General features: G+C 35.9%; 1 protein-coding gene across 16 annotated transcripts in view; it reads left to right on the top strand.

Annotated features, from left to right (window-relative positions):
* The window catches only part of CHD9 (chromodomain helicase DNA binding protein 9), a 247,063-nt gene that overhangs the window by 180,869 nt on the left and 50,546 nt on the right, over positions 1-15,648 (top strand). For all 16 annotated transcript variants that reach the window (XM_082607931.1, XM_082607928.1, XM_082607932.1 and 13 more), the window contains 3 exons: positions 8,919-9,029; positions 13,751-13,947; positions 14,412-14,611. In XM_082607931.1, the coding sequence (XP_082464057.1) occupies positions 8,919-9,029; positions 13,751-13,947; positions 14,412-14,611 (508 nt within the window). The remainder of the gene's footprint in view (positions 1-8,918; positions 9,030-13,750; positions 13,948-14,411; positions 14,612-15,648) is intronic.

The raw sequence follows: 15,648 nt of genomic DNA, 5'->3' as shown, positions 1-15,648 counted from the left end.
ACCCACTCCCCCTGAAGTGGAAGCACAGAGTCTTAAACATTGTATCACCAGGGAAGTCCTGTCCTAGGAATTTTTTAGATGTTTTATAAACATTCAAACTACAAATATAGGCATAATAGTATAATGAGACCTGTGTATTTATCACCCAGCTTCAACAATTATTTACTCATACTAAACTTTCATCACAACCCTACCCATCTTTCATATTATTTTACTTTTTATCTTTTATTTTTTTAAATTTATTTTATTGAAGTATAGTTGATTTACAATGTTAATTTCTGCTGTACAGTAATGTAATTCAGTTATACATATATATGTATACACATAACCTTTTCCATTTTGGTTTATTATGGGATATTGAATATACTTCCCTGTGCTATACAGTAGAACCTTGCTGTTTATCCATTCTGTATATAATAGTTTGCATATCATATTAATTTAAAGCAAGCCCCAGACACAGTATCATCACTTCTATAAATGTTCCCATCTGTACCTCTAAAGATAAAGATTTCTTTAACACAACCATGATACTATTAATCACGTTTTAACATAAAATTAACACTAATTCCTTTTTTTTCTTTTTTTGGCCGCACCAGGCGGCTTGTGGGATCTTAGTTCCCCAACCAGGGATTGAACCCACACCCTTGGCAGTGAGAGCACAGAGTCCTAACCACAGGACCGCCAGGGAATTCCCAACACTGATTCCTGATATCATCAATTTCCCAGTGTTAAAACTTTCAGTTACCTTGAATGTCATAAATGCCTTCTTTGCTTGTAATAGTTTTATTACCTTTCCTATGTGTAATTTTCTGCATTTTAAAATTTCATCAAAATGGGTTCTTTAATGAAGATTTTTATCATTTCATTATATCCCAGATAATTAGACATTATCCTACAGCCATTCACTAATTATATTCTCCTTTGAAAATCATTTTATATGGCCATATTCTTCCATTTATTCTTTTTTTTAACACCTTTATTGGAGTATAACTGCTCTACAATGGTGCATTAGTTTCTGCTGTATAACAAAATGAATCAGCTATACGTATACATGTATCCCCATATCCCCTCCCTCTTGCATCTCCCTCCCATGCTCTCTATCCCACCACACACACAAAGCACTGAGCTGATCTGCCTATGATATGCAGCTGCTTCCCACCAGCCATCCATTCTACATGTGGTAGTGTATATATGTCCATGCCACTCTCTCACTTCGTCCCAGCTTACCCTTCCACCTCCCTGTATCCTCAAGTCCATTCTCTAGTATATCTGTGTCTTTATTCCCATCTTGCCCCTAGGTTCTTCATGGCCATTTTCTTTTCTTCTTTTTTCAGATTCCGTATATATGTGTTAGCATACAGTATTTGTTTTTCTCTTTCTGACTGACTTCACTCTGTATGACAGACTCTAGGTCCATCTACCTCACTACAAATAACTCAGTTTCATTTTTTTATGGCTTAGTAATATCCCTTTGTATATATGTGCCACATCTTCTTTATCCATTCATCTGTCAGTGGACACTTAGGGTGCTTCCATGTCCAGACTTTTGTAAATAGAGCTGCAGTACACTGTGGTACATGACTCTTTTTGAATTATGGTTTTCTCAGGGTATATGCCCAATAGTGGGATTGCTGGGTCGTATGGTAGTTCTATTTGTAGTTTTTTAAGGAACCTATTTTCTCCATAGTGGCTGTATCAGTGTACATTCCCACCAACAGTGCAAGAGGGTTCCCTTTTCTCCACACCCTCTCCAGCATTTATTGTTTGTAGATTTTTTGATAATGGCCATTCTGATCTGTGTGAGGTGATACCTGATTGTAGTTTTGATTTGCATTTCTCTAATGATTAGTGATACTGAGCACCCTTTCATGTGTTTGTTGGCAATCTGTATACCTTCTTTGGAGAAATGTCTGTTTAGGTCTTCAGCCCATTTTTGGATTGGGTGCTTTGTTTTTTTGATGTTGAGTCGAAAGGATCTTGCTGTAATTTATATCATAGAGTGTTGTGCCTATGTTTTCCTCTAAGAGTTTGATAGTGTCTGGCCTTACATTTAGGTCTTTAATCCATTTTGAGTTTATTTTTGTGTATGGTGTTAGGTAGTGTTCTAATTTCATTCTTTTATATGTAGCTGTCCAGTTTTCGAAGCACCACTTGAGGAAGAGGATATCTTTTCTCCATTGTATATTCTTGCCTCCTTTATCAAAGATAAGGTGACTATATGTGCGTAGGTTTATCTCTGGGCTTTCTCTCCTGTTCCACTGATCTGTATTTCTGTTTTTGTGCCACTACCGTACTGTCTTGATTACTGTAGCTTTGTAGTATAGTCTGAAGTCCGGGAGCCTGATTCCTCCAGTTCAGTTTCTCTTTCTCAAGATTGCTTTGGCTGTTCGGGGTCTTTTGTGTTTCCATACAAATTGTGAAATTTTTGGTTCTACTTCTGTGAAAAATGCCATTGGTAATTTGATCAGGATTGCATTGAATCTGTAGATTGCTTTGGGTAGTATTGTCATGTTCACAGTGTTGATTCTTCCAATCCAAGAACATGGTATATCTCTCCATGTGTTTGTATCATCTTTAATTTTTTTCATCAGTGTCTTATAGTTTTCTGCCTACAGGTCTTTTGTCTCCTTAGGTAGGTTTATTCGTAGATATTTTATTCTTTTTGTTGCAGTGGTAAATGGGAGTGTTTCCTTAATTTCTCTTTCAGATTTTTCATCATTAGTGTGTAGGAATGCAAGAGGTTTCTGTGCATTAATATTGTATCCTGCTACTTTACCAAATTCATTGATTAGCTCTAGTAGTTTTCTGGTCGCATTTTTAGGATTCTCTATGTATAGTATCATATCATCTGCAAACAGTGACACTTTTACTTCTTTTCCATTTTGGATTCCTTTTATTTCTTTTTCTTCTGTGGTTGCTTTAGCAAAAACTTCCAAAACTATGTTGAATGATAGTGGTGAGAGTGGGTAACCTTGTCTTGTTCCTGATCTTAGTGGAAATGGGTTCAGTTTTTTGCCATTGAGAACGATGTTGGCTGTGGGTTTGTCATACGTGGCCTTTATTATGTTGAGGTAAGTTCCCTCTAAGCCTATTTTCTGGACGGTTTTTATCATAAATGGGTGTTGAATTTTGTCGAAAGCTTTTTCTGCATCTATTGAGATGATCATATGGTTTTTCTCCTTCAGTTTGTTAATATGGTTTATCACATTGATGATTTGCATATATTGATGAATCCTTGCTTTCCTGGAATAAACCCCACTTGATCAGGTTGTATGATCCTTTTAATGTGCTGTTGGATTCTGTTTGCTAATATTTTGTTGAGATTTTGGCATCTATGTTCATCAGTGATATTGGCCTGTAGTTTTCTTTCTTTGTGACATCTTTGTCTGGTTTTGGTATCAGGGTGATGGTGGCCTTGTAGAATGAGTTTGGGAGTGTTCCTCCCTCTGCTATTTTTTTGAAGAGTTTAAGAAGAATAGGTGTTAACTTTTCTCTTAATATTTGATCAAATTCGCCTGTGAAGCCATCTGGTCTTGGGCTTTTGTTGTAAGATTTTTAATCACAGTTTCAATTTCAGTGCTTGTGATTGGTCTGTTCATGTTTCCTATTTTTTCCTTGTTCAGTCTCAGAAGGTTGTGCTTTTCTAAGAATTTGTCCATTTCTTCTCAGTTGTCCATTTTATTGGCATATAGTTACTTGCAGTAATCTCTGATGATCCTTTGTATTTCAGCAGTGTCAGTTGTTACTTCTCTTTTTTCATTTCTAATTCTATTGATCTGAGTCTTCTCCCTTTTTTTCTTGATGAGTCTGGCTAATGGTTTATCAATTTTGTTTATCTTCTCAAAGAACCAGCTTTTAGTTTTATTGATCTTTGCTACCGTTTCCTTCATTTCTTTTTCATTTATTTCTGATCTTTATGATTTCTTTCCTTCTGCTAACTTTGGAGTTGTTTTATTCTTCTTTCTCTAATTGCTTTAGGTATAAGGTTAGGTTGTTTATTTGAGATGGTTCTTGTTTCTTAATGTAGGATTGTATTGCTATATACTTCCCTCTTAGAACTGCTTTTGCTGCATCCCATAGGTTTTGGGTCGTCATGTTTTCATTGTCACTTGTTTCTAGGTATATTTTGATTTCCTCTTTGATTTCTTCAGTGATCTCTTGGTTATTTAGTAGTGTGTTGTTTAGCCTCTATGGGTTTGTGTTTTTTACACTTTTTTTCCTGTAATTTATATCTAGTCTTATGGCGTGTGGTCAGAATAGATACTTGATACGATTTCAGTTTTCTTAAATTTACTAAGGCTTGATTTGTGACCCAAGGTATGATCTATCCTGGAAAATGTTCCATGAGCACTTGAGAGGAAAGTGTATTCTGTTGTTTTTGGATGGAGCGTCCTCTAATTAGCATTTAAGTCCATCTTGTTTAATGTATCATTTAAAGCTTGTGTTTCCTTACTTATTTTCAGTTTGGATGATCTGTCCATTGGTGAAAGTGGAGTGTTAAAGGTCCCCTACTATTACTGTGTTGCTGTCAATTTCCTCTTTTATGGCTGTTAACATTTGCCTTATGTACTGAGGTGCTCCTGTATTGGGTACATAAATATTTACAATTGTTATATCTTCTTCTTGGATTAATCCCTTGATCATTAGGTAGTGTGTTTCTTTGTCTCTTGTAATAGTCTTTATTTTAAATTCTATTTTGTCTGATAAGAGAATTGCTACTCCAACTTTCTTTTGGTTTCCATTTGCATGGAATATCTTTTTCCATCCCCTCACTTTCAGTCTGTATGTGTCCCTAGGTCTTAGGTGGGTCTCTTGTAGACAGCACACATACAGGTCTTGTTTTTGTATCCATTCAGCCAGTCTGTCCTTTGGTTGGAGCATTTAATCCATATACATTTAAGGAAATTATTGATATTTATGTTCCTATTACCATTTTCTTAATTGTTTTGGGTTTGTTATTATAGGTCTTTCCCTTCTCCTTTGTTTTCCTGCCTAGAGAAGTTCCTTTAGCATTTGTTGTAAAGCTGGTTTCGTGGTGCTGAATTCTTATTTGTCTCTAAAGGTTTTAATTTCTCCGTCGAATCTGAATGAGATCCTTGCTGGGTAGAGTAATCTTAGTTGTAGGTTTTTCCCTTTCATCACTTTAATTATGTCCTGCCACACCCTTCTGGCTTGCAGAGTTTCTGCTGTAAGGTAAGCTGTTAACTTTATGGGGATTCCCTTGTATGTTATTTGTTGCTTTTCACTTGCTGCTTTTAATATTTTTTCTTTGTATTTAATTTTTTATAGTTTGATTAATATGTGTCTTGGCATGTTTCTCCTTGGATTTAGCCCATATGGGACTCTGCTTCCTGGACTTGATTGACTATTTCCTTTCCCATGTTAGGGAAGCTTTCATGTATAATCTCTTCAAATATTTTCTCAGTCCCTTTTTCTCTTCTTCTCCTGGGACCCCTATAATTCAAATGTTGGTGCGTTTAATGTTGTCCCAGAGGTCTCTGAGACTGTCCTGAATTTTTTTCACTCTCTTTTCTTTTTTCCGCTTTGTGGTAGTTATTTACACTATTTTATCTTCGCAGTCACTTACCTGTTCTTCTGCCTCAGTTATTCTGCTATTGTTCCCTTCTAGAGAATTTTTAATTTATTTTGTTGTTTATTACTGTTTGTTTGCTCTTTAGTTTTTCTAGGTCCTTGTTAAACGTTTCTCATATTTTCTCCATTCTATTTCCAAGACGTTGGATCATCTTTACTATCATTACTCTGAATTCTTTTTCAGGTAGACTGCCTATTTCCTCCTCATTTGTTTGGTCTGGTCGGTTTTTACTTTGCTCCTTCATCTGCTGTTTATTTCTCTGTCTTCTCATTTTGCTTAACTGCGTTTGGGGTCTCCTTTTCACAGCCTGCAGGTTCATAGTTCCCGTTGTTTTTGTTGTCTGCCCCCAGTGGGTAAGGTTGGTTCAGTGGGTTGTGTAGGCTTCCTGGTGGAGGGGACTGGTGCCTGTGTTCTGGTTGATGAGGCTGGATCTTTTCTTCCTGGTGGGCAGGACTGTGTCCAATGGTGTGTTTTGGGGTGTCTGTGAGCTTATTATGACTTTAGGCCACCTCTCTGCTAATGGGTGGGGTTGTGTTCCTGTTTTGCTAGTTGTTTGGCATGGGTTCTCCAGCACTTTACCTTGCTGGTCGTTGAGTGGAGCTGGGTTTTAGCGTTTAGATGGAGATCTCTGGGAGAGCTCTCGCCAATTGATATTACGTGGGGCCGGGAGGCCTCTGCTGGACCAGTGCCCTGAATTCAGCTCTCCCACCTCAGAGGCTGAGGCCTGACAGCCACTTGGAGCGGCTGGACAACCAAGACCTTGTCAGCCACATGGCTGACAAAACTGGGCTATGAGTTGGGTGTCAGCCACTGCCCTGTTGTAGCTCTGTCTCAGCTGTCTCCAAAGGTCACCCAGATACATTGGGTTTTTCCACCATTCCTCAGAACTTGCACATGCCAGTCTGGGATTTGTATATGTCCTCCTTATACTCTTCATTGAAATTCCTTGCATTCATGGTGGTGAGAGATAATGCTGATAGTGTTGGTTCTCTTCAGTTCAGAGACTGGAACAGTCTGAGCCTTCATGTGGCCAGATTAGGAGCAGCTGGCCAACGGTCCCAAAGTGATTACATGTCAGATTCCAAGAAGGCTTTCTGCAGCACCCGAGCAGTAGTCCCAAGCAGCCGCTCCGCTCAGCTGCAACACTCTGACTGGGGAATTAGGTGGGGCCCTCAAACAAAGATTTCTGCCGGCCCTACAGCCTGACTTCCCCACCCAGGCAAGGAGCTGAAGAGAGCATCTCCCGACTCCATCTCACCAGAGGAGTGGACACCTGGAAGCTCCTTCCATTTATCCTTATAGAAGTTTAGCATGCATTTTTCAAGCCCTTTTGCTAAAGCATTATATATCTTCACTCTGTATTTCATTTTTTTAAAGCACTTTGATAAATTTTCTTTGAAGCAGCATATCTATTTTTAGGAACTTAAGTTGCAAATAATGGTTATTTAGGAATCACAGTGTTGGACTGTAATATCTAAAATTAGGTCCAATGAAAAGATTTTATAATTTCTGCAACGTTTAAGAAAATAAATCATTTATATTTTCTTTTATTCCTCTGTAATTTCTTAAGTTTTTACAATGCTTATGCAGTATTTTTTTTGTAAGGAAAAGAGTTTTTAAAATAAAGATAGGCAGGGGACTTCCCTGGTGGCGCAGTGGTTGAGGGTCTGCCTGCCAATGTGGGGGACACGGGTTCGTGCCCCAGTCCGGGAGGATCCCACGTGCCACAGAGCAGCTGGGCCCATGAGCCATGGCCGCTGAGCCTGCGTGTCCGGAGCCTGTGCTCCGCAATGGGAGAGGCCACAACAGTGAGAGGCCCACGTACCGCAAAAAAATAAATAAATAAATAAAGATAGGCGGTGACTCCTTTTTCTGTATTTCTCATATTCTGTATTGCATTTTTTAGGAGACATATCTATGTAAAGATGGGATGGAAATAAAGTAGGAGAGTACCAGAAAATGAACTGTCTAGGGCAAATAGGTTTGAAATTCTTCATGTAACCTAATTTCTTAATATTCATGTAGTATTTCTTTTTTTTTTAATTAAATTATTTATTTTGGCTACACTGGGTCTTCATTGTAGCACACAGGCTCTCTAGTTGCGGCACATGGGCTTCTCTAGTTGTGACGTGAGGGCTCTAAAGCGTGCGGGCTCAGTAGTTGCAGTGCACGAGCTTAGCTGCGGTATGTGGGATCTTAGTTGCCCCACCATGGATTGAACCCAGGCCCCCTGCATTGGGAGTGCGGAGTCGTAACCACTGGACCACCTGGGAAGTCCCTATTCGTGTAGTATTTCCTTTCTTTTTTTTTTTTTAACATCTTTATCAGAGTATAATTGCTTTACAATGGTATGTTAGTTTCTGCTTTATAAAAAAGTGAATCAGGTACACATATACATATATCCCCATATCTCCTCCCTCTTGCATCTCCCTCCTACCCTCCCTATCCCACCCCTCTATGTGGTCACAAAGCACCGAGTGATCTCCCTGTGCTATGCAGCTGCTTCCCACTAGCTATTGATTTTACATTTGGTAGTGTATATATGTCCATGCCACTCTCTCACTTCGTCCCAGCTTACCCTTCCCCCTCCCCATGTCCTCAAGTCCATTCTCTACATCTGCGTCTGTATTCCTGTCCTGCCCCTAGGTTCTTCAGAATCATTTTTTTTTTAGATTCCATATATATGTCTCAGCATATGGTATTTGTTTTTCTCTTTCTGACTTACTTCACTCTGTATGACAGACTCTAGGTCCATCCACCTCACTACATAACTCAATTTCGTTTCTTTTTATGGCTGAGTAATATTCCATTGTATATATATGCCACATCTTCTTTATCCATTCACCTGTCGATGGACACTTAGGTTGCTTCCATGTGCTGGCTATTATAAATAGAGCTTCAGTGAACATTGTGGTACATGACTCTTTTTGAATTATGGTTTTCTCAGGGTATATGCCCAGTAGTGGGATTGCTGGGTTGTTGTGTAGTATTTCTAAAATGCAATTTTGTATCCTGTATGGTTTTTTGACCAAAAAAATTTGATCCCTGCTTACCCAAATTTTAAAAGTGAAACAACAATAATAACTTCTTTAATTTTGCTCCTAAAACTCCAGCCTGTGTTGGTATTAAGCCTTTTGCCTTAAGCAGATGCTGTGCTATGTTTCAGACCGTTGTAGTTTGAAACGTACTGTGAGTGTATGTGTGTATATGTTGAATTCAAATTCTATCCACACTAAATGTGAAGAGATAACGTTTTAGATATACTTTGATAGATTTTTCCTCTAAGTTTCAAAACATTTTGAAAAACTACCATTATGTATTTCAGGCAAGTTTTGTGGCATCTGGAAATCGAACAGATATTTCCTTAGATGATCCCAACTTCTGGCAAAAATGGGCGAAAAAGGCAGAAATAGATATAGATGCCATCAGTGGTAGAGTAAGTATTTATTTCCCATTAAAAATATCACCTGTGGGAATACTTTGGTAATATTATTATAATATTTTAAGGTGTTCCTCTGTGTACTTACTGAAATAAATTTATCTGCATAAATAAATTGATACAGGGCTGTAGAATGATAACATTGAGTCAGGCACTGCTTCTGTTTAATTCTTCTGATATTTGTCATGATAGGTTGTAATACAGGTAAAGCTTAATTTTGGAGGGTATTTATGTTCTTAAAATTATAATATGTTTTTTAATTTTTAAAATGTCTTCAAATAATGGATTACTTTTATTTCGCTTTTTAACTTTTTTTTGTCATTTTGGTGTCAGATACCATTAATAATGATCTAGTCAAATACAAAAGGAGAAAAAAAAGCAGTCAAGAAAGTGCCATCTTCAAAATCTGACAAAGAACTATAAAAAATTTAAGATCCAGTCCTACTTACGTTCATAGATCTAGCTATGCTTAGTAAATATTATGAAATTAAAAAATAAAGAAAGTGGCATTTTTAAACTTTCTTTTATAACATCCCTCGGAGTTAAGGAAGAAAGGGCCAAAAAGCTAGCACAGAATTCATGGAACTGATAATAACATAATTGTTCACTTCAAAAGACACCTACCTGTCTAATAATTTATAGGAATCAATGTTTGTGAGCCTTACCTACTTCCAAAATAACTGCTAAATGATTAAAAGAAATTTATATTAAGCATTGATACGTGGGATCTATTTTAATCAATAACCTTATAAGATGTAAAACTTTACAAGGAGGAATAATGCCACTGCCCAATAATAATTATTATTTTATATATTTTGGAAATATGTATAATTCTGTATGAAACATTATAAAAAAGTAAAGTAGAAAGAGATATTTATTAAAATATTACTATTTTCATATTGGCATGTTTATATACCTTAAAAAGTCAATGGAATTTGCAAACCACTATAAAATTAATAGATGAATTAGTGAATTAACTGATAGAAGATAAATATGCTCTTTAGCCTTCTTAAATATCAGTACTAACAGCAGTAGAAAAATATATGGAAGAGGAAGTCTACTTCGTAGTAGAAAAAAAGATTTAGAACACTTAGGGGAACACCTACTGGACGTATATGATTTCAGTAAAGTGAATTACCAAACTTAATTGTGAGATTTGTCAATTGGGAAGAAAAACTACATATTTTAAACATTTTTAGGTTGCGTTAATAAACGTAGAAATGCAGCCCCAATCAAAATGTTAATAATTTGTTCATATAACCAGACAAAATCTAAAATTCCCCTGGAAAAATAAATACTCAACAATATTAAATCCACTTTTAGGAATCCGTCTTACAGCAAAAATCACACATGTACAATGATAATGTAGTACAGTGATGTACATCGCAACATTTTTCATTTTAGAAAAAAATTAGAAACTAATTGGTACTTTTATACTGTCTAACGCAGTAAGTAAAAATAATCGTGTAGATCCCTATGTACTCACATAGAGCTCTAAGACAAGACAGTTAACTTTAAAAAGAGAGAAGGCTTCCCTGGTGGCGCAGTGGTTGAGAGTCCGCCTGCCGATGCAGGGGACACGGGTTCGTGCCCTGGTCTGGGAAGATCCCACATGCCGCGGAGCGGCTAGGCCCGTGAGCCATGGCCGCTGGGCCTGCGTGTCCAGAGCCTGTGCTTCGCAATGGGAGAGGCCCGTGTACCACCAAAAAAAAAAAAAGAAAAGAAAAGAAATAGAACAATACTTACAATGTGATATTTGTTTATGATTTTTCAAAAGTATTATAATGGTAATACACAGACACTCGTACATTTGTGCTGGATCCAACTAGAGCACAGTGTGAGCCAAGTACCATTCTCACATTAGGGCTAAAATGAACAAGACAGATGAAGCACTGCTTCAATAGAGCTTTCAAATTCTGGTGGGTAAGTAAACAAATATATAAGATAATTTCTGAGACTGAAGAAAATAAAATGGTAAGATGGTAGAGAATGCCTGGAGGAGTGGAGATAGCATTAGGGAAAGTGGTCAAGGGAGGTCACTCTGAGGGGACATCTGTTCTGAGACTTGAATGATGAGAACCAGCCAACAGTGTAAAGACATGAGATAAACGCTTTCAAGTTAGAGGGAATGGCAGTGAGACATTGTTTGAAATAAGCTTACAGTGTCCCAGAAATAGAAATGGCATTGTGTCAGAATGAAGGGGGTAGTGAGAGTGGTGACAGGTTAGGTCAGAGGTGATAGGTATGACTCATATCAATGGGGCCTTATAGATTATCCTAAGGAGTTATGGATTTTATAAATAAATTTATATAAGCATATAGTCATGTAGTACTTTGCAGTTATGTTTTCTAATTTGTACTCTTCAAAAATTTTATAATTTTCTGACAAGAAGTACCATGAAGACAGACTGGCATTACTTACTATATGTTAAAACATAAAAGCATATTAACATATTATAAAGGAACCATGATACTGAGAGAAATGTATACAGAGCAAAGAATAGAATAAGAATAGGAGAAGATCAAATTATAGGATGTAAATAAAGAAATAGCATTAGAGAAAAAGGGATTATTTAATAATCATGATTAGAATTTGAGTTAGCATTGGGGGAACATTTTAATAATATACTCTATACCAAGTAAACTCCAATTTGTGATAAAAAATTATTTTTGAAACAAAGCATGAAATAGTAAAAATAGATTTCTATTTTATCAAATATTTGGTGGGAAAGCATTCTAAATTAGAAACAAACCACAAAGGAAATAATTGGCATATTCAAATATATGACTAAAAATTATGTAATGGAAAAATAAAATTGCGATCAGACTGCTGGTGACTATTTGTAGCAGAAGTATATATGAAAGTTAATATTTTTATTATATAAAAGCTAATGTAAATTGATCACAAGTAGAAATAAATCAAAACCTTAAAAGATTATGGGCAGGGCTTCCCTGGTGGCACAGTGGTTGAGAGTCCACCTGCCGATGCAGTGGACACGGGTTCGTGCCCCGGTCCGGGAAGATCCCACATGCCGCGGAGTGGCTGGGCCCGTGAGCCATGGCCGCTGAGCCTGCGCATCCGGAGCCTGTGCTCCGCAGCGGGAGAGGCCACAGCAGTGAGAGGCCTGCGTACCGCAAAAAAAAAAAAAAAAAAAAAGATTATGGGCAAAAAACACTTGAAAATTTACTCAAGAGAAAATACAATTATGGTTGGTTTTTTTTTAGGTTGGGACCAGGGAAAGGGACAACTCTTTCTTTTTTTTAATTAAGTAATTATTTTTATTGAAGTAGGTTGATTTGCGATGTTTTAGTTTCAGGTGTACAACAAAGTGTTTGTTATAAATACATAATTTTTTTTCAGATTCTTTTAAGCTTATTACAAAATACTGAGTATAGTTCCCTGTGTTACACAGTAGGTCCTTATCAACTCTTTCTTATATAGAAGGTGCCAACTAATAAATGTAGAAGGAATAAGAGAAACAGAAAATCTCAATTAATCCACCCCATTGATGAATTCTAAAATTAGTGTGTAGAATTTAAGGAGAAACAGAATTTTTATGTATCTTCAAAGTATATCTTTCAAAATATTTATTAATTACAAAAGGAGAACTAGTAAGTTTACAGTGGAAAAACTTAATAGAGAAGGTTAATGTCACCAGTATTAAGACCTATTAACATTATGTACCCCTTTAAGTTCAGTGCACTGTGTTCATACTACTGTGGGACAGCAGAACCTACGTGATCTGGTCCCCGCTTCCCCTCCTAGCGTTTACCCTCTCCTGCTCTAGGACTTGAACATAGAATACCTTTTCAGGTCCATTACTGTTTTCTTCACTTATAATGCCATCTCCTCCTTGGATGCCTAGCAAACTACTTCTCATTCTTGAAGATCTCTTTCTAGTATCACTACTTTGTAAATCTTTCTGACTTTTTTGGCACCCATCTTATAAAATATTGCATCCTGAATAGCATTTATTTGTTTACACATTAAACTGAGCCTCAAGACTGTGAATTTCTCATGAGCAGAAAGCTATCTTAGTCATAGTCCATAACATAGTGCCTAACTTAGAGAAGTTGCTCAATAAAGATAAAAGTTTGTCAACTTATGTTGTTTTGAATGAATTAAACTGCATTGAACATAGTGAGGTTCATATACTTATTACTTGGCTTGTTGTAGATTAGTGTAAGTCTTTTGGAAAGCACTGAAACATGATTCTAGATCCATAAAATAATTATGCCCTTTGACCAATATTTCCATTTCTGGATATTTCACTTCCTTTGGACTTATCTTTAGGATAAACTTAGATTACAAAGATATACCTTTTAGCATCATATATTAAAAAAATTTTAAACAATCTATTTGTATTAATTCAAATTACATTATGAATTAGGTAAAGAAAATTATGCATAAATTCAGTTTAAAATATAGTTTATGGTTGTTGTAGAAGCACAGTATAGTAACTTTCATATTAATAATAAAGCCATATACCAAATTTTTTTATCCTATGATTGTAATATGAAATTATGACAAATGGTAATAAGGATTTTAAAGGAATATAAAAATTTTATGTTGATTTGGTAGGTCAATGGAACTGTTAGTAATTTCTTTGTTCTGGCTTTATAAAATTATTTTATTGTTTGTACGGTTTGAAATGTAAAATACTGTTATAAGCAAAATAATAAAAGGACCTTCAAGTAATAGCTGTTAAATTTTACAGAACAGCTTGGTTATTGACACTCCAAGAATTAGGAAGCAAACAAGACCCTTCAGTGCCACAAAAGATGAATTGGCTGAATTATCTGAAGCGGAAAGTGAAGGAGATGAAAAGCCCAAACTCCGGAGACCCTGTGAGCGTTCGAATGGCTATGGAAGAACTGAATGCTTTAGAGTAGAGAAAAATCTACTAGTTTATGGGTAAAATATTATTTTTTAATGTTTACTGTTAGTAGTCTGGTGTACAAATTTACGGGAAACATATACTATATTCTAATATACTTTTTATCTTGTTAGAATTAATAAAATGTATTTTTTAAGTACCATGCATTTATATATTTAACATATACTTAATAGCAATTGATGAGATACCTTTAAATTTTAATATTATAAATGAATTGCTAATATCAAACTCCTTGTTGTTCTTAGATTTGCATATTCAGTAACACAAAATGGATAATGTTTTTATCCATTATTGAATAAAATATACTAGAAATTACTATACCATGACTCTGCAGTTTATTCTATGGGGGAAAAAACTTTAGTAGGTAAATCCTATCAGTGACAAAGTGGGTTTTTTGCAGGTTTCAGGCCTTTTATCCATGAGTTATGTTTTCTCTAGAATTTCACCCAATCTTAATATAAATATACCTTTTTTTAACTAGGTGGGGCCGATGGAGAGAGATTCTATCTCACGGCCGTTTTAAAAGGCAGCTAAATGAGCACGATGTGGAAATAATTTGTCGAGCCCTCTTAGCTTATTGCCTTGTTCACTACCGAGGAGATGAGAAAATTAAAGGCTTCATATGGGATCTCATTACTCCAACTGAAGATGGGCAGACACGAGAGCTACAAAATCATCTAGGTAAGAACATTCTTTTATTTCCTTTTTAAATTTAGTTTTAGTTATGTAAGTAGCACTTAACATAGTACCCCATAAAATATTGCAACATTTCAGGTAATGGTAAAGAACCCTTAAGCTTCACTCTCAATTCAAGTTCCATGTTGGAAAAGACCAGTGTTATCAGTTTGGTTGGGCTTTATATACTGTTATCAAACATGTATTTGTTTACAAGTTGTTGACCCAATAGTATGTCTTAGAGGTCATCCCATCTGTATTCATGTAGATCTATTTTATTTTTTAAACTCCTTAGTAGTCCATAGTATGGATATTTCTTAATTCATTTAGCATCTCCTTTGATGATGGGCATTTAGGATATTTCCAATTTTAGATAATTGAAAAACAGGTTTTAGTGAAGATCCTTTTACGTTCCTCCTTGTGCACAGGAATAAATCTTCTACTAAAGTAAATATCAAGAAATTGAATTGTTGAGGTGCAGCATATATACGTCCTTAGGACCTAAAATGTGGTCTGTGTGTTAACAGTATCAGCATCTCCCAGGAGCTTCTTAGAAATGCAGAATCTTAGACCTCAGACTTACTACATCAGAATCTACATTTTAACAAGTTCCTCAGCAATTAGTATGTATATTAAAATTTGGCACACTGTGGTATATACATTTAAAATTGTTATAACTATTTTAATTTGCTGTCAAACGTGGCTGTGTCCATTTATAGTCCCATCAGAGGTATATACAAGTAGCATTTGCTCCATAACCCTACTAGGATTTGCTCCATAACCCTATGAACATTCTTTTTTGCATAAAATAATTGAATTTTCTATAAAGATAAAAAGATTACTATGCCCTTAAATTGGTGTTACAATTTTATTCTATTTAATCAACAAATACCTGTTAAAGTGCCTGTTCTGCACTTCTTGTGCAAAGTACTGGGAAGATGAGAAGGAACAACACAGACAAGATCCCTGAGCTCATGAACCTTACATTCTGGTCAGGCAGACAGACATAATAAGAAAGCAGATAAATTACCTAAATAATTATA

The sequence above is a fragment of the Mesoplodon mirus genome, assembly GCF_964341445.2.
Source record: "Mesoplodon mirus genome assembly, chromosome: 19".
Classification (NCBI taxonomy): domain Eukaryota; kingdom Metazoa; phylum Chordata; class Mammalia; order Artiodactyla; family Ziphiidae; genus Mesoplodon; species Mesoplodon mirus.
The sequence above is the reverse complement of the archived record's forward strand: the minus strand, read 5'-3'. Positions and strand labels throughout refer to the sequence as shown.